At 50.3% G+C, this 24,389-nt stretch overlaps 1 protein-coding gene across 1 annotated transcript in view; it reads right to left on the bottom strand.

Moving 5' to 3' along the window:
• Positions 1-2,547: 2,547 nt before the first annotated feature.
• PCNX2 (pecanex 2) overlaps positions 2,548-24,389 on the bottom strand; it is a 304,964-nt gene continuing 283,122 nt past the window's right edge. The window contains exons 29-34 of the mRNA XM_052640516.1: positions 24,037-24,181; positions 23,080-23,310; positions 21,498-21,772; positions 20,532-20,719; positions 4,204-4,652; positions 2,548-2,709 (exon numbers count right to left, since the gene is read on the bottom strand). Coding sequence (XP_052496476.1) covers positions 2,548-2,709; positions 4,204-4,652; positions 20,532-20,719; positions 21,498-21,772; positions 23,080-23,310; positions 24,037-24,181 — 1,450 coding nt within the window. The remainder of the gene's footprint in view (positions 2,710-4,203; positions 4,653-20,531; positions 20,720-21,497; positions 21,773-23,079; positions 23,311-24,036; positions 24,182-24,389) is intronic.

Here is a 24,389-nt window from a genome sequence, read left to right as displayed (position 1 = left end):
TCATTCCAATCCCAAAGAAAGGCAATGCCAAAGAATGCTCAAACTACCGCACAGTTGCACTCAGCTCACACGCTAGTAAAGTAATGCTCAAAATTCTCCACGCCAGGCTTCAGCAATACTTGAACTGTGAACTTCCAGATGTTCAAACTGGTTTTAGAAAAGGCAGAGGAACCAGAGATCAAATTGCCAACATCCATTGGATCATCAAAAAAGCAAGAGAGTTCCAGAAAAACATCTATTTCTGTTTTATTGACTATGCCAAAGTCTTTGACTGTGTGGATCACAATAAACTGTGAAGAATTCTGAAAGAGATGGGAATACCAGACCACCTGACCTGCCTCTTGAGAAACCTATATGCGGGTCAGGAAGCAACAGTTAGAACTGGACGTGGAACAGACTGGTTCCAAAGAGGAAAAGGAGTACGTCAAGGCTGTATATTGTCACCCTGCTTATTTAACTTATATGCAGAGTACATCATGAGAAACACTGGACTGGAAGCAGCACAAGCTGGAACCAAGATTGCTGGGAGAAATATCAATAACCTCAGATATGAAGATGATACCACCCTTATGGCAGAAAGTGAAGAGGAACTAAAAAGCCTCTTGATGCAAGTGAAAGAGGAGAGTGAAAAAGTTGGCTTAAAGCTCAACATTCAGAAAACGAAGATCATGGCATCTGGTCCCGTCACTTCCTGGGAAATAGATGGGGAAACAGTGGAAACAGTGTCAGACTTTATTTTGGGGGGCTCCAAAGTCACTGCAGATGGTGATTGCAGCCATGAAATTAAAAGACGCTTACTTCTTGGAAGGCAAGTTATGACCATCCTAGATAGCATATTGAAAAGCAGAGACATTACTTTGCCAACAAAGGTCTGTCTAGTCAAGGCTATGGTTTTTCCAGTAGTCATGTATGGATCTGAGAGTTGGACTGTGAAGAAAGCTGAGCGCCAAAGAATTGATGCTTTTGAACTGTGGTGTTGGAGAAGACTCTTGAGAGTCCCTTGGACTGCAAGAGATCCAACCAGTACGTCCTAAAGGAGATCAGTCCTGGGTGTTCTTCGGAAGGAAGATGCTAAAGCTGAAACTCCAATACTTTGGCCACCTCATGCAAAGAGTTGACTCATTGGAAAAGACTCTGATGCTGGGAGGGATTGCGGGCAGGAGGAGAAGGGGCTGACAGAGGATGAGATGGCTGGATGGCATCACTGACTCGATGGATGTGAGTTTTAGTGAACTCTGGGAGTTGGTGATGGACAGGGAGGCCTGGTGTGCTGCAATTCATGGGGTTGCAAAGAGTCAGACACGACTGAGTGACTAAAGTGAACTGAACTATTGTCTTTCCAAAAGGGATGCCTCACCAGGTCAGTGATGGGTATTTTCCATGGACCCTGTTCTGAGACCCCTTCTTCCCCCCTCACAGTAGCAGCCATGTTTCTGCTCTACCTTTGGGATTCTTAAGATGAGAAAAACTGTCTCAGAATTTGCCTACAACATTGTAAATCAACTATACTTCAATTAAAAAAGGAATTAAAAAAAGAATCTGAAGAATAATATATATATATAACTGAATCACTTTGCTGTACACCTGAAACTAACACAACATTGTAAATTATACTTTGTAAAAAATAAATTAAAAAACATAATTGCCTAAATGTCATTCTTACAGTGGAGGGTCAATTTTTTTTTTTTTTTAAGAAATGACAACAGTTCAGTAGAACTCAAACAACCGAACACAGCAATAACTGTAAACATTTTAATTCCAAAAACAAAGTATGTGCAAATGCCCTGTGAGACAGTAAGGATTGCTTGGCTTGGAAACAAGTATGCATTCCTGGGAAGCACACAGGCGCGCCGGGAGAGGTGGGGCCTGGCTTCCTGCAGGAAGTCGCTGTGATTGCAGTTAGCATCATTCCTAGGTGCCTTGACTACACTTCTGCGCGCACATTGCTGGGGACAGTTGGCTCCTGTCACGGGATGTTTTGGACGTGACTGCATGCACTGTCACGGTTTTTGCAGTAAAGCTGTCACGGGCTTATATTTAACATCTGCATAAATATTGTCAAGAAGTGAGATGTTTACACGTGGACTGAACACGAGTGCACTGGGCCAGCTCGTGCTGTGATGTGCACTGCTGTCTGCTGCTTTTTCACGGTAACAGTGAGTGTAAAATGCCAGTTGTTTAGCATGCAGCTGTCTTATCATCATCAGGGCAGGAAGGAGTTATGTGCTCTGCTTGAGTTGTCTTAAGATGTTACATGGCTTTTGTTCGAATCGTCCAGTTCTGGGAAGGGTGCCTCCCGCATCCCACCACTTGGGCCACAAGAGCCAAAGCACAGGGAGACCTGGTGTCAAGGTTTGTTTTCATCACATGAGAGATTTTTCATGAACCTGAGATTGAGTTGCTCTATTTTCTCCACAGCATTCATTTTTCCCTAGGACAGATCTCCTGGCTCAAATGCTGTGCTCTGTTTGGTTCGGGAAGCACAAGGGGGAAGCCAGGGAGGTTTGGTCCTTCCCCGACACCACGGCTCCTCTGGCCCAAGCTTGGCTACTGCTCGTCGGAAGCACTCTGTTGGGAGGCCGTGTCATCCAGGCCCATGTCCTCCTGGCTCGCTCTTCTGCACATCACCCCCAGGTTCTCGGCCACATGGTGATCTCGAAGCAGCCCCTGCTCAGTGACCTCTGTGTGTTCACAAGGCTCAGAGAAGTGCTTTCAAAGAGAAAAGAGAAGCAAGTTTTATGGCTCAGCAAAGCGGATCACCTCCCCCTGATGACTATCTCACAGCTGCAGGTGCCAACTGGTACTGTGGCAGGGACAGGGGGTCAGAGTCTAAAGTAAAGGACAGTTACAGAGGACCAAAGGCGGCTGGGCTTGAGGAAGGGCCGTGCAGTCCCACCCACAAGTCTAACACAGTGACGGGGTGCCTCTACACACAGGGGCCTACTCTCGGGTAATCTGCAAAGTGACGACCTTGGGTAAAATGTCATTTGTGAGCCTGGATTTTCTGAGTTTGGATCAATGTCACTTCATATACACTCAGCCCTGCACCAATGCTAAATCCTGCAGGTTTAATCCCCAATGGTAATACCGAGGCTTTTTTTATTCTGCCTGAATGTGGTCCCAAGGACTCAGCCATCCTTGTGGGAGAGAGGGAGAGAGAATTTTTCAGAATCCCAGAACTGCACCCACAGATTGTCATAAACACATATTAGCGGTGGCAAAAAAGTATGCATTGTTATTGAGGAATTGAGAAAAGGGGAAGGAGGTTTGTTCACATTTAGTTGTCTAACTAGGTTAAACTCCTGAAGTAACCTGGGGCTCCAGGGTGCTCATAACCCGCTCCCCCCCGCCACCCCGCCCCACTGAAGGCTGCAATGCCCAGGCTCTTCTTAGGGCAGGTCATCCTGGCCCTTGTTTCAAGGTGGCTGGAGTGCCACTGTATGGCTTCTCCTGGTGGGGGGTGTGTGGCAAGGAGGGCCAGGCCCCCATCATCCACCTCCAAACACCTACACCCGGAACTACAAGGCCGGCAGACTGAGACTCAGCTCCACTGCAGACAGGGCAGTGTGCCGAATGTTCAGCGGAACTGCAAGTCTCCAACCTGGTGCTGGCTTTTGCCTTAAAGTCTCCTATTCTTTCCCCCCTACAGAAGAGAAAGGCTGGGTATTTATGTATATACTTACCTGTGATACTCAGGGATTCATCCAGTGCCAGCTAGCTAGGGATTCTACATAAGTAACCATTTATTTGGGTGAAGTCCTCAAAACTCTCTTAACATTTAATTGCATAAAGCAGAAGTCCATCTAGGCAGCTTCACAATGAAATCTAGTGGCTAGGAATCCATGAGAATCTGCCTGCCAGGCTGGGGTGTGTCCTTTCCTCTCCCTCCAGCCAGAGGAATGTGAAAAGGGAAGGAAATACAACCGGTCCCTTTACCTGGGCCCATGGAGAGCCTGCCCCCACACGCCGGGCTCAGGGCGGAGGGGACTCTGCCTTCGGGCTCCCTACAATAACGCCTGCCCCGCCGCCAGTACTACAGGACCAGTGTGATGTATCCTGTCGGCTTCAGAGCGCAGACATTCCAGCTCCTATCTCATCACTGATGTGTTACTCTGGAAACGCCACGGGGGAGGTGACGGGAGCCTGCAGGAGGGGGCCGGGGGTCCTCGGGCCAGGAGCCCTCCCCGCCCCCTAGCCCCTCACCCGTGTGGACTGGCTGGCGGCCCTGGCCGAGGGGCCCAAGGCAATGTTGACGCTGCTGGAAGACTGGGTGTCACTGGTGTTGCCCCCCTCGGCAGCAGACAGCCCGGAAATGACCAGGGCGCTGGAGAAGCTCCTCTTGCCAAACAGGAAGCTGAGGGTGGAGCTGGTGGACGAGCCCAGGCTGGACCTGAGGAGGGCCTCGGCCCGCTCACGGACGCTCAGGGGGCCGGCGGCAGGGGCGGCTGGGGGCTGCGAGTGCAGCGACGCGGCCGAGGGGCACAGGGACAGCCGGCTGCCCGAGCGCCGCGGGGCCAGCTCGTGGACCGACGTGGACGTCTGCAGGAAGGTCGGCCGGCTGCCCGCGACCGGGCCGGACGCGCGCAGGACCGGCGGCGTTTGGCTTAAGGCCCTGTGGGCCTGGACGGACTGACTCCTGCCTTTACTCCTGCCTTTAAAAGAAAGCAGAGCAAAACAGATAAACAGCAAGGCCCTACTGTACAGCACCGGGAACTCTTCTCAGTACTCTGTAATAACCTATATGGGAAAAGAATCTGAAAACGCATATATATATATAAGTGAAAGTGAAGCTGCTCAGTCATGTCTGACTCTTTGGGACCCCAGGACTGTAGCCTACCGGGTTCCTCTATTCATGGAATTTTCCAGGCAAGAGTACAGGAGTGGGTTGCCATTTCCTTCTTCAAGGGATCTTCCCGACCCAGGCATCGAACCGGTCTCCCGCATTGCAGGCAGACGCTTTACCATCTGAGCCACCAGCGAAGCCCAATCTGTGTATATGCGTGGGCTTCCCAGGGGGCACGGTGGTAAAGAATCCGCCTGCCAATGTAAGAGACGTGGGTTCGATCCCTGGGTCAGAAAGATTCCCTGGAGGAGGAAATGGAAACCTACTCTAGTATCCTTGCCTCGGAAATTCCATGGACAGAGAAGCTTGGTTGGCTACATACAGTCCATAGGATCCGAAAGAGTCAGACATGACTCAGCACACACACACAGAGTATGTATGTACAACTGAATCACTTGGCTGTACACCTGAAATTAACATGACATTGTAAATCAACTATAAATTAAAAAACCCATAAGACGGAATTAAAGAGAAAGAAGGGGAAAGCAGGGGCATTCAAAATGTCACTCATCTAGTCAACCAGAGCTTTCTAAAATGGGAAATTAAGAAAAAGAAAAGAAAGAAGAGCAGACCAGGTTGCCACGGCAGGTGGTCGGTAACGTCACTGTCTTCGAGGTGAGGTGGGAGGCCTGCTCTATGGAACGCCAGAGAGACAGGTTGTCCCCCGCCTTCTGGGCCAGGACAGAGGGCTGGGAGCCCAGATCAGGCCTCCACTAAGGCCGGAGAACTGAAGGGTGAGGTGTGGGCACTGCTGTGGGGAGCAGCAGCCAGGGGCATGGACCTGTCCAATTTGCCCAGGCTTGTCCTGGCTTTCACACCGAAGTCTCCTGTCCCTGGAAGCATGAGGGAAAATACGCAGGTTTAGATTATTTGTAGTTGCCTTCAAAACGGGGGCTAAAAAAAAAAAGGGTTGGCCTTTATTTTCTAAAAAAGCTTTCCCTTAAGATCAAGGTCTTTGAGAGGAAGCCCTCCTCAGGCTCACAGGGGCATGCATCGCCCAGGTTCCCACGTCTGCTGGGGTGCCCAGTGGACTGGAGGGGCTCCCAGCTCCTTTTGGCTAGCCATCCTTACCCTTGGGGGTCGCTCCTGGCCTAGCTCTCACTGAGAATCATTGAAACAAGGCCACTTTGACACAAGGGACTGGACTGCCCAAGGATTTGTTCCGGGCACATCTCTGGGGGCAGTGAGGGGGGAGGCTTTAAAGTTCTGGACCCACCTCTGCAGTTGTAGAGACCAGGCAGGTGGAGGAAGGCTTCCGCCTGCTGGAGTGCTGGATTCCTTAACTTAATCACCAGGTGGTTTAGTCGTTATATCTGACTCTTCTGACCCCATGGACTATGCCCTCCAGGCTCCTCTGTCCATGGGATTCTCCAGGCAAGAATACTGGAGTGGGTTGCCCTTTCCTTCTCCAGGGAATCTTCCTGATCCAGGAATGGAACCCAGCTCTCCTTCACTGCAGGCTGATTCTTTACCAACTGAGCTACAAGGGAAGCCCAGAGGGTCTAATTTTAAAATATTATTTTAACAACAAGGTTATATTGTATAACACAGATAACTATATTCAGTGTCCTATGATAAACCATAATGGAAAAAAACTAGGAAAAAAAAGACTGTACAATGTATAACTGAATCACTTTGCTGTATGTAGAGCAGAAATTAACACGACACTATTAATCAACTATACTTAGATTTTTAAAAATTTTAAAGGAACAATAAAAATAAACACTATCTTGAAGGGGACTGCTAGTGATGTCACAGTGCTACTACCAGTTGCCCTACTCACAAGTCTCCTGAAGTGGCTCAGTTACATTCAATTAGTGCAAATAGAGAGGGCTCTGGGTGGGTGCATGCAACATGCAAGGATTGCCACCTCATCCCAAGTTCCCAAATTACTAACAGGGAATCTGGCGATGCTGAAATATTTATATTTGTCTACGGGACCACATGAGTGACACATTTTAATTTTTTAAAAAAATTTATTAGAGTTGATTTACATGGGCTTCCCAGATGGCAAAGTGGTAAAGAATCCACCTGCCAGTGCAGGAAATGCAGGAGACGTGGGTTCAATCCTGGGGTCAGAAAGATCCCCTGGAGGAGGAAATGGCAACCCACTCCAGTATTCTTGCTGGTAAAATCCCACGACAGAGGAACCTGGTGGGCTACAGTCCATGGGATTGCAGAGTCAGCCGACTAAGCAACTGAGCACACACCTAGTTGTTACAACTTTGTGTTAGCTTCAGGTGTACAGCAAAGTGATTCAGTTACACACATACATATATCCACTCTTTTTAAGACTCTTTTCACATATAGGTTATTATAGAATACTGAGTAGAGTTCCCTATGCGATACAATATAGTCCTTGTTAGTTATCTATTATATATATAGCAGTGCATATATGTCAATACCAATCTCCTAATTTATCCTTGCTCCTGCTTTACCCCCTGGTAGCCATGCTTGTTTTTCACATCTGTGACTCTATTTCTGTTTTGGAGATAAGTTCATTTGTACCCTTTTTTTTTTAAAGCAGTGTCATAGGATATTTGTCTTTCTCTGTCTGACTTTCTGCACTCAACATGGGAAGAGACGTTACTGTGGACATTCCCTGGGTCTCCCCAAGTCCTCCTCCTCCCACTGCCCTGAACTGGCTGAGAGGGGCCTCCTGACTTTGACCTTAGTGCCATTTTCCCACTGTGGTGGTGGGTGACCAGTTTCAGAGAGCACTGGGGTTCCCACCTGGCTCCCTCCTGCCCGTCCAAGAAATTGGGGTGCTCCCCCTGTGGAGCTGCTCACTGTGCGGGACTGGAGTCAGGTTCCCGGGTGAGTGCAGGCAGCTGGGCCCATCTGATCATCCCTGCTGAGTACTTATTCTTGCAGAGGAAGAAAGAGAGAGAAACGGATCCTGACGAATCAGAATTAGGAAGAGAGATGGTGATTTGTTAGTTTATTCAGTTTGGCAAGGCCAAACATCTGTTTCTGATTTATCCTGTAACGCTGATTGCTGCCCCAAAATACTCCACAGTCATCCGCAAGATGGTGATTTTGATGCTGGAGAGACCACCCATACTTGGTGGGGGACTTAGCTCATTTCAGTAACAAAGGGACAAAGGCCCGTCTGTGTGTCAGAGGGGACTGGTCTGTGTTCTGTGTAAGACGGGGTAATCCTCTCCCCACATTGCTTCAGGTTTTCTTGAGGTTTTTTTTGGTTGCTCTTGATTTTTTTAAATTAATTTTGCAAATGGAACAAGTAAGAAACCAAACTGAATGCATTCATGCTACTTATTATTTTGTAGTTTAACTTATTTTGCCAATTACTTCGTTATCAAATTATGAGCGATTCTAGGGCAAACCTCCTAAGAGCCCGAGTTGAAATTCTATATAAATTACCCTCCTTGGTTCATTATTCCAGCATTATTCCTCTGTCTTTGATTGTTATCTCAAAAGTGGTGGTTCAGTTCAGTCGCTCAGTCGTGTCTGACTTTGCCACCCCATGGACTGCAGCACACCAGGCTTCCCTGTCCATCACCAACTCCTGGAACTTGCTCAAAATCATGTCCATCGAGTCAGTGATGCTATCAAACCATCTCATCCTCTGTCATCCCCTTCTCCTCCCACCTTCAATCTTTCCCAGCATCAGGGTCTTTTCCAATGAGTCAGTTCTTTACATCAGGTGGCCAAAGTATCGGAGCTTCAGCTTCAGCATCAGTCCTTCCAATGAATATTCAGGGTTAAATTCCTTTAGGATTGACTGCTTTGATCTCCTTGCAGTCCAAGAGACTCTCGAGAATCCTCTTCAACACCACAGTTCAAAAACATCAGTTCTTCGGTGCTCAGCTATCTCTATGGTCCAACTCTCAATCCATGCTTGACTACTGAAAAAAACCATAGCTTTGACTAGATGGAGCTTCGTCAGTAATGTCTCTCTGCTTTTGAATATGCTGTCTAGGTTTTTTCATAGCTTTTCTTCCAAGGAGCAAGTGTCTTTTAATTTCATGGCTGCAATCACCATCTGCAGTGATTTTTGGTGCCCAAGAAAATAAAATCTGCCATGATTCCCATTGTTTCCCCATCTATTTGCATGAAGTGATGGGACTGGATACCATGATCTTAGTTTTCTGAATGTTGAGTTTTAAGCCAGCTTTTTCTCTCTCCTCTTTCACTTTCATCAAGAGGCTGATGAAAAGTGGTGGTGCAAATCCTTAGAATAGGATAGAAGAGATAGTCTTTCTGTCCAATTGGGGAGTCAGATTACTTGTTATTGTTGATCAGTTGCCAAGTCATGTCCGACTCTTTGCAATTCCATGGACTGCAGCGTGCCAGGCCACCTCCCTGTTCCTCACCATCTCTTGGAGTTTGCCGAAGTTCATATCCATTGAATTGGTGATTAGTTATGAATTCCTAACTTCTCTGAGCCACCAGGCCACCAGCCTCCACCAGTGGGCTGAGTCCCCTTCCTGTGAGAAGCCTGCATATTGTCAGCCACCTCTGGGGCTGCACAGTGAGCTCCTGGCCACCGGGCATGAGGGCACTCCAACCAGGCATGAGGTATGGCCACCTGGGACCCCAGTCCTCTGAGAATCCAGCAAGGACCAGGAAGGGGACACTCAGCTGAGAAGTGAGGCAGGACATGGGGGAGGAACACTTGGGACCCCAGTTACAGGCACAGAGCCTTGGGCACTGTGAGTAAAATAAGATCCCTGTTCTTAGAACTTGGTTCACATCCACCCTTGAGAATATCTCAATCACTGCTGCTTAGCCAGACTTCTGTGTCACGCTCTGCTTGGGCACTCAGATCCTCCCCCACGGCCCCCAGGGACTCCCTTCCACAGGACCCCACAGGATACACTGGGCATCCCTGGTTGCCTGCGTGGCATGTGGTGGCCTCCACCCTTTGCCCTGCCTGACAGCATCCTTTCTGCAGGCTTGTTGCTTGGCACACTGACTGGCAAATAAGAACTCAAGCTACAACACTCACCTCACACTGAAACCCAGAGCTTCATCAGCCCCTGACTAGGAACAGACCTATCCCTAGTTTGGGTGAGTACAGGGCTTCTTGGGGCTTCCCAGGTGGCTCAATGTTAAAGAAATCGTCTGACAATGCAGGAGACACGGGTTCGATCCCTGGGTTGGGAAGTTCCCCTGGTGGAGGAAATGGCAACCCACTCTAGTATTCTTGCCTGGGGAGTTCCGTGGACAGAGGAACCTGACAGGATACAGTCCATGGGATTGAAGAGTCGGACACGACTTAGCAACTAAACAACAGCAGGGCTTCTTGGCTATTAGAACCATGCTGTGTAAGAAAGATACAACCTGCCTCCCCAACTCCCAGCACACAGACACCTCCCCCTGCCCCTGGAAAATGAAATTCCCTCCTTGTTTTTACTACCACTGTGGTTAAAGCCACATGGGGACATCACCACCTTTGGCTGTGTGGTTCCCTTTGGCATGTGGGAAGCTTCAAAATGCCTTGACCTAGAGGCTGAACCCCCTCCAGCCCCCCACCATGTGCCCCTGCAGACTTAGGGGCGGAGGGTGGGGGGAGCGAGCTATAGAGAGGGAGCTGGGAAGGTGTCTCCCTTTATTCCAGGTCAAGCCAAAGATCCGGGATCAGGAACACCCTCCCAAGACTGGAGACCGGCCTCTAACTTTCCTGAGCTGGTTGAGCAGGCTCTGGCTTCCTTTCTGGAATCTGTGGATGCACTGGATTAATTCAGCTGGAGGGTTAGGAGGAGGCCAGAGAAGCTGGAAGCTGAAAGGAAACCCAGCATCTGCCCAGCACAGGACACCATCCTACTGGGAATGGCGGGGTATGGGGCCTTCCCAAGCTGCCCTCTCTCTTCCAGGGACCTTCAGGCATGACACCGCTGGCTGCATCATTTGGGAAGAGTCCTTGGTGGCAGGTACAGGAACCTGAGGCCAGGCTGGCCAGCCAGGCAGGGCTGCCCATCATTACGTGGGGCTCCCTGTGGGGGCCTGTGTCCTTGAGGTCTCAGGGGCTACTGCACTCAGGGCCTCAGTAACTGAAAACTTTGTGCCGAGAGAACAGGGAAGCCCCCCCCCGCCCCCACCACTCTCTGCACCAGCTGAGGAGGAAAAGACTGGTGTGGGTGGGGGAGCTGGGTGTTGCTGGGCTTTGGAAGCCTGAGCCAGGAGGCAGCTCTCCTCTCAGGCACAGCATGGATGCTCCATGAGTGCCTGCATTTATCAGGGGCTGAGGGATGCAGCCGGGGAGCCCACAGGAAGCTTCCCATCTTGGGCTTTGTTCTCTGATTCCCAGACCCCAACTTGGTGCTTACTTATAGGAGAGCATGCCAAGGTCATGGAGAGAAGGGACGGGGTCCTGGCCTTGAACTTCACCAGGGAGTGAGAGCGTGCTATGAACCACAGCCAAAGGTGCCGATGTCCCCATGTGGCTTTAACCACAGTGGTAGTAAAAACAAGGGGACAATTCATTTTGCAGGGGCAGGAAGACGAGTCTGTGTGCTGTGTGTCAGGGAGGCAGGTGGTCTCTTTTGATACCAACTCTGGGCCTTTCCAGTTGTCTCCTGGGGGCCTGCCCTGCCCCAGGTGTCCTCAGATTCCCGTCCTGTCTTGGGGTGAGTCTGTGAGCCTCAGGGACTGGTTTCTAGCAAACCGTCTCAGATGCTGTCCTTTTGAGGGCAAGTTTGGACTCCACCCCTGCCCAGCCCCACAGAACAGGGGTTTGGCTTATGCTACCAGCTGCGATGTCCCCTGGTGAGTTTTGGGGAAGGCTTGCCCCAGGCAGCTGCTGAAGCAGGGGGGTCGCGGGGTTGCTGGGCAGAGCCGGAGAGCAGGAGGGGCCCTCTGGGCTGTTCCCTCCCTTGGATTCACGCCCCGCCAGCTTCTCTCGCTCCACTGGGTGCCCTCAGGGACTCTAAGCCAGATGGCCTGAAAGGTGGCCACTCCTGCATCCTTCAGGGGACCAGCTGGGCTGCATCGGGAGATGCTGGGATGTTCCAGGGCAGGGAGAACCTGCGGGGGACCATGGCATGGTCCTTCTCTGGGTGGGGGAAGACAGGCAGCTGCCTTGGAGGCACTCCTCCCCAAGACTATGCCTACTCGGTGTGGCCAGCGCTGTCTCCTCAAGGCATCACTAGGAGAGGGACCAGCCTTGGATCTGGAGAATCTTCTAAAGATAGGTGAGGGGTTCTGGCAGGGGGCTTGGGGCACAAGGTCAAGCCGGTAGGTAGGATCAGCAGCCCTCGGCTCTCCTTGGCTGAGAGGGACTGAAGCTGGCAACCACTGAGTTCCACTTGGAGATCCCATGACCCGAGGCCCTGAGACCCCACCCAGCCTCCAGAGAAGACTTGGAGGGAAAGGCTGAGTCGGGAGGGGACCATCCGCTCTATCACTGGACTTGTGCAGAGCACCACCTTAGCCCTGGGTGCCCCCTGGCACTTTAGACGGTCCCTCTCGGCACCCCCTTTCCCCATTACATCTCTCCCCACAGGACCAGGAAGTGGCAGGGACAAGGGGCATGCTGACTGGCTCCCACACACTCCTGCCACCACGTGGTGGGCCCCGGGCTCTCTGGAAGGCCCGGACTGAACCCAGAGCCTGCCCAGACCTGCCCCAGGGTCCCCCCCTAGGGTGAGCCTTGGGCCTTCCTGCAGGTGAGAGGCTGGGCAAGGAGCAGCTGGGAGGTGTGGATGGAGGTGGATGTGCAGAGTCTACACAGGCACAGGCCCCTCGTCAGGCATGTAGTGTGGGGACCGTGGGTCACAGTCTCCATGTGTGCTCACGTCCCCCACCCAGGGAAGTGAGGGCCGCCACCAAGCCTCCCCCCCACCACCCCAATTCCTGTGTGGCCTCCCAGTGGCGGGGGTGGGGGGAGGCAGAGTGGTATGGCTGGCTGGCTGGCCGGGGGCCTCCCCGAGAAGGCAGCATTTGGCCAGAGGCTGAGCGGGGGACTGAGTCCAGCCTGGGGGCAGCACGTCCAGTCTGAAGCAGCAGCAGCAGCAGGAGCTCTGAGGCGAGCAGCCCCTGGGATGAGTGAGGGGCAGAGGGGGCTTCTAAGGCTGGGGGTGTGAGCCAGCAGGAGCAGGGGACAGAGATTCCAGAGACAGCAGTCACGGGGAGCCCTGCAAGCTGGGTGAGGCTCAGCTGGGACCCCCTGCTCATATGCCGAGTCCTAATCCTAGGACCTCAGGGGGTGACGTTGTTTGGAAACAGGGCTGTGGGAGGTATCATTCCTTAAGATGAGGTCATACTGGAGTAGGGGGGCCTAATCCAAGGTGAATAATGTCCTTAATAAAGGGGGAATCTGGACACAGAAACACACATGGGAGAGCACCATGTGAAGATGAAGGCAGAGATCAGGATGAAGCTTCTACAAAGTAAGGAATGCCCAAGGTCGCCAGCAAACCACCAGAAACCAGGGGAGCGGCTGGGGACCCCTTCTCTCTCACAGCCTCAGAGGAAATCCACCTCGCCAGCACCTTGAGTTTGGACTTCTGGCCTCCAGAGCTAAGAAGCAGTCTTTTGTTGAAGCCGCTGAGTTCCTGGTACTTTGTTACAGTTGCCCCAGAGCAAAGGAACACAGGTCAGTTCTGAGAGATACGGAAGCCATCGTTCAACAGAAAGATGTCCTAAGTTAGAATGGCGTCACCTGGCAGGTATGGGGAAAAGAGACTCGTGATCTGTGCAGTTGTCAAGGCTGCCTGAATGGCCAGAGAGAGCAAGAGAGTGGCTCTTCCTTCCTTGGGAGTGGGGAGGGCATGGTGGGCTCCCTCCCAGCTCTCTGACCCTCTTCAGGGGGCACCAGTCTCAGGATAACTTCCTAGGGGTGCAAGGCCTTCTTTCCACAGACTGTCAGCTTTCCTGGAGCACAGGGAGGGACATGTGTCTGCTCCACGTCCCCAGTCCCTGAGAGAGTGTTAACAGCCTCAGCAGGGAGGCCAGGGGTCTCCAAGCAGCAGAGGGAAATAAACTGCAAGTGGTGGACGTAGTTTTTTCCCTTCTCTGTTGACAAAATCAGTTCTGCCTAAGACAACTTTCTTTTTTTTCTCTTCTCAAAACTTGGGCTGATAAGGGCTCAACAAACCAGTATTCATGTCAATTGTTTTATGGTTGGGGATGACACACCTTGCGCCATTCTATCTAAAAACTGCATGTTGTGGAAGAGGAAAGTGAAAGTGAAGTTGCTCAGTCGTGTCCGACCCTTTGCGACTCCACGGACTGTAGCCCACCAGGCTCGTCTGTCCATGGGATTTTCCAGGCAAGAATACTGGAGTGGGTTGCCATTTGGTGAAATTCCCTCAGCCTCGAGGTGTCTCTCTTATCTGATTAGCAGCTTGCCAACAGACATAAAACACCTTGCTAAAAACTAGCAAGCAGGCACTCTTTCTGTCCCCTTCTGATGTCTCTGTTAGAAGCTTTCCCTGTTACTATTATACTTTAATAAAACTTTGCTACAGAAAAGCTCCAAGTGGTCAAGCCTAGTCTCTGGCCCCGGATCGAATTCCTCTCCTCCAGAGATCACAAATCCTGGCATTGCACACGGCTCGCAACCACAACCTTTCACCTGCCCAGACCACAGTGGGACCTAGAGGAAACTGGGCAGCTGAGTCAGGAAGGGCTGGGTGTCAGCTTTGCCTGGCTGTGAACCCAAGGAAGACCAGTTGTAAGAGGAGCCAGGGAACAAAGTCCTGGAGGGCCGGGACCATGGGATCAGCAGAGATGAGCGCTGAAAGAAGGAGCCTGGGCAAGTGGCTCCATCATGTTCGGGGCCAAAGGCTGCATTTGATGAGCAGAGATAGTGTCCCAGGACCAGAGTAACGGGACCGTGCCTGGGGTCCGCACTGCAGGCACTCGGCCATCTTGCCTGAGTACAAATCCCAGATCAGCTGCTTCCTAGCTGTGATTTCTCTGCCCCATGACTGAGCTTCTCTGTTCAGTGACTGAATTTCTCTGCCCTGGTTTCTTCAGCTGCAAGATGAGCACAGGGGAGTGCGCGTGTTAGTTGCTCAGTCGTGTCCAGCTCTTTGTGACCCCACGGACTGTAGCCTGCCAGGCTCCTCTGGTCCCTAGAATTCTCCAGGCAAGAATGCTGGAGTGGGTTGCCATTCCTTTCTCCAGGGAATCTTCCTGACCCAGGGATCGAATCTGGGTCTCCCATATTGTAGGCAGAGTCTTTACCATCCGAGCTACTAGGGAAGCCTGTCAGAGTCCTGGGGGAGGACAAAGTGAACTTGCCTGGGGGTAGGCACACAGTATATATTGGAGGACTGTTACTTATTACATTTTATCACCACAGCAAAGATGCACTTGGTACAACAGGGTGGTGGTGGGATGGGGGGGCATGTGAGGAGGAGTGGCTCAGAGGGGGTTTGCTCCAAAGCCTCAGATACTCTAGAGAGTCTCCAGAGAAGGACAAAAGCTGAGTGCTGCCGGGGGCCAGCGTGAGGAATCCCGCCCGTGACAAGGTCATGCGGAAGGAAGCCTGACAAAACGCAAGGACGTGATCAGGCTTCAGGGATTCCCCCTGGAATTTCCTGAGCATCCACCCCGCAAGACCAGAGTCTGCCTGCTTTACTGTGTCCTGCTTTCCACCTACTCTTCTGTCATTAACAGGGGGCTGTCCCCCCACCACCTTTTTCTGGAAAAAATTAGAGCTTTTAGATAATGAATCTCCTGGGCATAATAGTGTTTCAATCCAAAAACCCCTCTGATGGCTTTCTAGCCTGCCTGCAGGACTCCTACAGCTGCGCATGTGATTGTTTGAGACCTCCTGACCTCGGGAGGCATAGGAAGACTAAAACATCCTAGGAATGTAGGGGCTTCCGAGGAGTCAAAATCATTAGAATAGGACTGATTAAAGGTTTCATTTGTTGAGCCAATACTTGCTGCCAAATTTTCAGATCTTTTACTTGTTGATATAGTTGGTATATAGAAAAAACAAGTAGCAACATTAGATCTTTGAGTTAAGTACCTTCTTTGTTATAACCCCCTTTGTTCTATAGAGATGTAACTTTAGTGCTTTAAGGAGATGCAGATTAAAGAAAAACACTTCAGGGGAAATGAGATTAACATTCATTAAGAAAGAAAGCCAAAAAGTGTTAGCAAGCCTCTTGGCCAGAAGATAATGTAAATCACCTGAGACCTTTTGTATACAAAAAGATATACAGAAAGGGTCAGGACTGCTGCCCCTGCTGTGACTCTGTATCTTCCATTATGTAAAACTTAGTGTATATAAACACCTTTTGAACAATAAAGAGAGAAGGGGTTTTTGCATAAGCCTGGCCTCCCCCATGTCGACTCTTTCTCTTGCTCCCTCCCTCTCCTTTTCAGGCTGATCCCTTGGAACGTGGAGGCTCACCAAGTCTACTTACTTGCCTGGGCTTCTGAGACCCACGCGAGAGGGAGCCCAAGGCGGGGCACCCTCCGCTATTCAAGCGGGCGCCTGTGGCCCAACGTAGATGGTGCAAGTTCCTTGTCTGGAACTTTATTGGTTTTCCACGTAAACTAAGTTTAATCAGCCTCTTTTCTCCACTAAATTTTCCTACTACACTATTTCTTCCTAATCTAATCTTACATTAATAATAAATAAGTTTTTTCCCTCGCCAACGCCATCCCCGCTTCGAATTCCCTGGATCCACCGGGGCTGGACCCCAGCAGAGTGCAGAGCCGAGGCTGACTCTGACTGCAGCTGGGGGCTGTGGTCTTGAGGCCCACAGGTGCTGTCGCCCAGCATGCCTTGTTACCTTGTAAAGCAGGCAAAGCCAAGAGTGGCCTTGGTAGGAGCAATTTTAAGAAGCAATAATGAAAACTGAATAGCTGGTGTGGGCTCTGGAAGATTTAGCTTTGACATCTGCCACAGAAGCCTGTGACTGGTCCCAGCCTCAGGCTCTGGTGGTAAATAGCGGACATTCATGACCTACGGGGCCTGGATTCTGAGGATGGAACAAATGCTGGCTTTTCCAGGCCACATGGTGCCGTCATGGCTTCATTGGTATGAAAAGGAAGAGGCATCTCCGTGAGTCAGAGGCTGTCCAGCATGCCCATCTCAGGCTCTTTAAAAGCTGTGACCCTGCAACCACCGAGACAGACCCCCTTCCCCACAACCCCCCACCCTCAGACACTAGCCCCTCTCTGGTTCAGACAAGTCACCTGACAGAAAGGCCAAATGCTCAGTTACTGCTCCATTTGGAACCTACCTTGCATTTTCCCACCTGGAAAATCATTTCTGTGATTTTTGAAACTTAAAAATCTCATGCGATAACAACTGTTAACTAAGCAATGAGAAACTCCTGGCCTGAGAGCCAGCTGCACACTGAAGGCCTCTGGCTCAGCGGCTGCTCTGCTCAGGGTTCAGGGCAGATGCCACGGGGAAAGGAAGGGGGTCTTCTTCACCCTAAGCAACTGATGTCACTTTGTTCAGCTACCTAACTATTTACCTCTCTCTCCTTCCCTGTCTTCCTGCCTCCCTTCCATCTCTCATCTATCTTCAACTAACGACTTATCATCTATCCATTTATCTCTGTGTATCTATGTATGTATATATGTATCTGTCAAACATCTACCTGTCTATCCATCTTATTCTTGTTCAGTCTCTCAGTCGTGTCCAACTGTTTGAGACCCCATGGACTGCAGCATGCCAGGCTTCCCTGTTCTTCACTCTCTCTCAGAGTTTGCTCAAATTCATGTCCATTGAATTGATGATGCCATTCAACCATCTCATCCTCTGTCATCCCCTTCTGCTCCTGCCCTCAATCTTTCCCAGCAGCAGAGTCTTTTCCAATGAGTCGGCTCTTCACATCAGGTGGCCAAAGTATTAGAGCTTCATCTTCAACATCAGCCCTTCCAATGAATATTCAGGACTGATTTCCTTTAGGATGGACTGGTTGGATATCCTTGCTGTCCAGGGACTCTCAAGAGTCTTCTCCAGCACCACAGTTTGAAAACATCAGTTCTTTGTCGCTCAGCCCCTTTTATGGTCCAACTCTCACATCCATACATGACTACTGGAAATACCATAGCTTTCACTACACAGACCTTTGTTGGCAAAGTGATATCTCTGCTTTTTAATATGCTGTCCAGGTTGGTCATAACTTTTCTTTCAAGGAGCAAGAGTCTTTTAATTTCATGGCTGCAGTCACCATCTGCAGTGATTTTGGAGCCCAAGAAAATAAAATCTCTTATTGTTCCTATTGTTTCCCCATCTATTTGCCATGAAGTAATGGGACCAGATGCTGTGATCTTACTTTTCTGAATGTTGAGTTTTAAGCCAACTTTTTCACTCTCCTCTTTCACTTTCATCAAGAGGCTCTTTAGTTCCTCTTCACTTTCTGCCATAAGGGTGGTGTCATCTGCATATCTGAGGTTATTGATATTTCTCCCAGAAATCTAGATTCCAGCTCATGCTTCATCTAGCCCAGCATTTCTCATGATGTACTCTGCATGTAAGTTAAATAAGCAGGGTGACAATATACAGCCTTGACGTACTCCTTTACTGATTTGGAACCAGTCTGTTGTTCGATGTTCAGTTCTAACTGTTGTTTCTTGACCTGCATGCAGATTTCTCAGGAGGCAGGTCAGGTGGTCTGGAATTCCCATCTGTTTAAGAATTTCCCACAGTTTGTTGTGATCCACACAGTCAAAGGCTTTGGTATAGTCAATAAAGCAGAAGTAGATGTTTTCCAGGAACTCTCTTGCTTTTTCGATGATCCAATGGATGTTGGCAATTTGATCTCTGGTTCCTCTGACTTTTCTAAATCCAGCTTAACCATCTGGAAGATCACGGTTCACATACTGTTGAAGCCTGGCTTGGAGAATTTTGAGCATTACTTTACTAGCGTGTGAGATGAGTGCAATTGTGCAGTAGTTTGAGCATTCTTTGGCATTGCCTTTCTTTGGGATTGGAATGAAAACTGACCTTTTCTAGTCCTGTAGGCACTGCTGCGTTTTCCAAATTTGCTGGTATATTGAGGGCAGCAATTTCACAGCATCATCTTTTAGGATTTGAAATAGCTCAACCTGCCTATGTATCTTTATATTATCTGTCTCTTTATCTTTCTATTATCTATTATCTCTCTATCAACCAATTGGGGCTTCCCTAGTGGCTCAGATGGTAAAGGATCTGCCTGCAATATGGGAGACCCAGGGTTCAATCCCTGAGCAGAGAAGATCCTCTCAAAAGCCTTCCTGTGCCACCTATGAAGTTAATAAGATTAAATTTCTTTTAAAATACTCTGCTATTCATACTTTACAGGAGATATGGGTTTCCCAGGTGGCACAGTGGTAAGGAATCTGTCTGCAGACAGGGGAGATAAGGGTTCGATCCCTGGGTAGGGAGGATCCCCTGGAGTAGGAAATGACTACCCACTCTAGTATTCTTTCCTGAAAAATCCCATGGATAGAGGAGCCTGGTAGGCTAAAGTCCATTTGGATGCAAAGAGTCAGACATAACTGAACACTCACAGACACACACATCAATCAATTAGCTATCTATATATCTATTATCTATCAATATTTCTATCTATCTATCACCTATTATCTATATAATCTCAATCTCCCTAAATACCTATAATCTATCTTTCTATCTTCTACCGATATCTATCCATCCATTATCTGTCTATCCTTCTGTCTCCCTATCTATTTGTCTTCCATCTGTCTTTTTTTAATCTTATCTATCTTCTTGCTCATCAATACACACATCCTCACTATTTCAGTTAAATCCCCAGCCTTGCTCTGGGCACTTCTAGGAGGCAGGCACTTATTGCCTTGATGCAGAGCTGACAGGAGAACACGCACAAAGAGGCACTTAATGAATGCTTCTTGATGGTAAAAGTACTGAGGCCAAAAGGTGAAAGCACTGAGAGGTTTTGAAGGTCAAAGCCAAGGGACAGTGTGCCGGTGGGAGCCAGGCCAAGCGTCTGTCTCTCCCACTCCAATTGGGCACGTCCTCTGCGAGCCCTGAGGGTCACCTTTCCTAACCCAGCCTTCTCCTCCAAGTACAGAGGGATTTTGGAGCCTCATCCATCTGATTGAGCCTAATTAGTTGGGCCTTAGTTTAAACATGATTTTAAGCTTTATTTTTTATTTTTTTTTAATTTTTATTTTTACTTTATTTTGCTTTACAATACTGTTTTGGTTTTGCCATACACACCGATTTTAAGCTTTAGACTCAGACCAAACTTCTTCCATCCCCATCGGCTGGCACCCGTCTTCCCTCTTTCCCTATGCTCTGAAATGTCAGGTGCAAGGGGAGGAAGTGGAGAGCGGTAGTGACCAGGCAACGGAGGGCAGGAGGCTGGCTGCCTCATCACAGGACTTGGAGGGGGTGGGTCAGTTCACAGGAGGAGGGAGGCGCCTTCATGCATGAAGAGCTATAACCCAGCCTAACACAGAGACACATGAGCCAATGGTCTCTGAAGGAGTGAGAGAAGGGTGGAAGAGACTGACCACTGGACCGATAGACAGACAGACAGCTGGCTGAGATAAGGGACAGACAGATGGATAAAGGATAAAAGCTGAATCTAACGCATAGAATCAAGTTTTTTTCTGAGTAGAACGTATATGAGTCAGTATACTTGGGGGCATCTTTTGGCCCAATACTGATCTGTCCTGTGTAAACGGTCTCTCAGAGGCTAGAATGACAACATAGCCCACGGTGTTGGCCAGTGAGACGTGAGGAGCCTTGGCAGTAACACGAGGCCCCCACTGCACTCACCTGGCCTCCGTGTCCCTTCCCTGGGTGACCAGTGGCGGCTCCCATCCTTTCTGGGCTGTTCCGCGCTGCTCTCCCGGCTCTCACCACTGGGGGCACTGTTGCCGCCTGCGGGCGGGGCGCGCGCCGCATCCACGTCCTCCGTGTTGCCCGCGCCCGGCTGGCCTGCTGCGTCGCAGTCCTTCCGCACTCTGAGAGGAAGAGACGCTTCAAGGATTCTCACCCAAACATGTCTAATTCCCCTAGATGCCCCGTCACATCTGTGTTCAAAGCAGGATGGCAGACCGCACTGTACTGGTGAGAAGCGATGGAGATGCAGATGGCATGCAAATGGAAGGAGGGGTTTCTGTTCCCCAGACCTCAGTGACTGATAAATGAATGCATCCTGCCCGGATGAAGAAGCCCCTCTGGGACTGATAAGTGAATACACCACGTCCGGATGAAAGCCCATCAGTGACTGATAAGTGAATACACCCTGCCCGGATGAAAAAGCCGCGCGGGCTCCACCATCCACAGGGACCCCTCAGCTTTGAGGTCCAACACACAGCCCTGTTAGATTCAGGCAAAACAACTTAGAATTTGTTCCAACTAACCAGGAACACCAGGTGAGAAAACTTATTCGATGAGAGATGGGGCCGGGGGCAGGATGGGGCAAGGAGGCTGGTTCAAGCCTGATTCTTTGCAGCAGATGTGTAACAAAGACCCGTAACCTCAGCAACGTTCCAAGGACTCAAACCCGTCTCAGCCCGTGGATGGAAGGGAGAGCGAGGTAGACTCTCATCTGATGACGTTTCCCACTGAGTCATCATCTGAAACGGCTTGTTGAAACAAAGGATGTGTTGGAGGACATTTGGGCACGGCAGTTTTCATCACAGGAGGATGGGCAGACAGTGAGATTCCTACCAGAAGCCTTGGAGCTCACAGCCCCGTCCCATCCGGGTAAATAATGCCTTTGCCGTGAAGACCCACCTTAACCACTTGGTTCGGAGCCACGCCCTGATGCTGTCCAAGGTGAGTGGTCCGCTCCAGACGTTCTTCAGCTGCCTGTGGGTCCCCAGGTAGGATGTGGTGAGTGGGGAGACATACATGGGGTACCCCAGGGGCTGGTCACAGGAGGAATTGATCAGGTTCCGGAGGACCTGCTTGTTGTTCTGAATGCTGCCGCGCTCAGGGTTGCGGTTGCGGAGGAAGATGAGTTCTTGCTGCTGCCCGGCCCAAAGGCCGCGGACACATTCTCTGTTCACCTGCAGCGCGGGGAAGACACGAAGAGGAAAGTGGATGGTGGGGCGGAGAGAGAGCGAGGCTACAGACTGTTGGGTCTGAGGACCTGTGGCCACTGTGCTTTGGCCTAAAGCTTTCTTAGTGATGTCTGAATGGCAGCAAGGTGGATATGATGGCATTTTCATGGGGCCATGGAGATCAAATAAAAAGGAAAGAAGGCTTTGTTTCAGCCCGGTGATTTGAAGCTGTATGAAGAGAATCTCTGGGAAGGAAGTTATTGGGTCCAGGAATAGGTTATGAGAGGGAGGTTTGGAATCTTCAGTTCAGTTCAGTTCAGTTCAGTTCAGTCGCTCAGTCGTGTCCGACTCTTTGCGACCCCATAAATCGCAGCACGCCAGGCCTCCCTGTCCATCACCAACTCCTGGAGTTCACTCAGACTCACGTCCATCGAGTCAGTGATGCCATCCAGCCAGCTCATCCTCTGTTGCCCCCTTCTCCTCCTGCCCCCAATCCCTCCCAGCATCAGTCTTTTCCAATGAGTCAACTCTTCGCATGAGGTGGCCAAAGTACTGGAGTTTCAGCTTTAGCATCATTCCTTCCAAAGAAATCCCAGGAACAAGCTAGATTCTGACCCCATGCGTGTCTAGCCTAGCAGGACTTCTTGCCAAAGCCATCACCTGCACACCAGCTCTTTGAGTGTGAAAGGGCCCTGCAGAGATGCACTGCCTGTCTGGGGCCACCCACCCTGCATGCTGGCCAGCACTTCCCGCTCCCCCTGCCCCCAGGAAATGTGGCTCTGGACAGAGGATGCTGGCCTAGGGGGCATGGCGTCTGTGCCAATCCATGCTACCGTGTTGGGAAAAAAGTTCGTTCGGGGGACTTCTTTGTTGGCTTAGTGGTAAAGAATTCACCAATGTAGGAGACTCAGGTTTGATCCCTGGTCTGAGAAGATCCCACATATGGAGGAGCAACTATGCCCATGCACCGCAACTACTGATCCTATGCTCTAGAGCCCGGGAGCTGCGATTCCTGAGCTCATGCACCACAACTACTGAAGCCTGTGAGCCCTAGAGCCCATCCTCCACAGCAAGAGAAGCCACCCCAGTGAGAAGCCCTTGCACACTGCAACTAGAGAAAGCCCACATAGCAATAGAGACCCAGCACAGCCAAAAATTAAATAAATATATATAATAAATTATTTTAAACAAGAAAAGTTCATTCAGGTTTTTCCTGAATGAAAACCCAAATGACTTGTTGGCCAGCCATATATTTCTTCTCATGTTCCCCCAGGCAGGAGGCTGGTGGCAGCCGGGAAGGATGGCTCCCATACCTTGATCACCTTGAAGCTCAGGAAGCTTCTGTGGAGCATGAGCACCTTGTACTCGTCCGTGCCCTCATCTACCACGTGCCTCAGGGTCAGCAGCTCCTCCTTGTTGGCCAGCACGGCGCCCCTCCAGGCTGGGTCACCCTCATGGCAGATGACCACTTTCTTCTCAAAGGACTGGATGGCCTCGTAGAGGACTGCTGGGTCTTCGTACTCATCGGGGCAAGTGAACTGGTCCTGGGGAAATAATTCATCTGTGGGTCGGGAGGACCACAAAGCTGGTCCTGGCTTGCTGTGCACACAGCAATGAGGCCGATGCCTGGTGCAAGGCCAAGTCCACCTCTACTTCACTCAGCCCCACTGGGTGGATGGCGGGCACCTCACTATCACAGTGGCCTCGGGGCCCATGGAGCTGGTGGCATAGAAGCCTAGGACTTTTCACCACAGTGTGGACATTTCTGATGTCATTTTCTCCAGCCAAGTCCCCTCTTCCATGCTAGTGGGAGATCACCACCTCCTAGGGACTCTTGAGGGCACATCACCATGGATACCATCAAAAAATGGGCAATGCCTCAGTGCTTAGTTGCTGGGCTTCCCAGATAGTGCTAGTGGTAAAGAATCTGTCTGCCAGTGCAGGAGGCAAGAGATGCGGGTTTGATCCCTGGGTTGGGAAGATACTCCAGAGTAGGAAATGGCAACCACCCCAGTATTCTTGCCTGGAAAATTTCATGGACAGAGGAGCCTGGAGGGCTACAGTCCCAGGGGCCACAGAGTCGAGGGGACTCAACTGAGCACACAACACACACACACACACACACACACACACACTTAGTTACTAAGTCAGAAGCCAACTTGTCAGAATTATGCTGAGCAAGGGGACCATGTTTTTGAAAGGTCATTTTTTTCCCCTAATGTTTCAGGATTATACTTAAAAAAAAAAAAAAAAAAAAAAGGAATGCTTACCTGATGCAGCTTCAGGGACATCCTGAGAGCCGGGACAACAACTTTGTGCAGCAGGTCGATGTCTGCGAACACCCACTCATCTCGGGCTGTTATCCTGAAGTCACCTTTGAAGAGGGCATGGAGGCCATATAGGAAAGAATCCAGGCTGCAAAACAAAGTTTGTTTGTTCACATGGAGCAAAGGTGTTCAGGCTCCTGTCACCCTAAACTGGCCCGAGTCTCCCCCGTGACACCACAAGAAGGACTTTACTGTCTTCAGGCTGATCTCGCAGGGGTTCCACTGAATATCTGACCCTGCGGCCCATGTTCGGACCCTTGTGACAACTGCTGTAGTGATCACCGTCAAGAATAGCC

This window comes from Budorcas taxicolor, chromosome 5, assembly GCF_023091745.1.
Source record: "Budorcas taxicolor isolate Tak-1 chromosome 5, Takin1.1, whole genome shotgun sequence".
In the NCBI taxonomy this organism is placed as follows: domain Eukaryota; kingdom Metazoa; phylum Chordata; class Mammalia; order Artiodactyla; family Bovidae; genus Budorcas; species Budorcas taxicolor.
The sequence above is the reverse complement of the archived record's forward strand: the minus strand, read 5'-3'. Positions and strand labels throughout refer to the sequence as shown.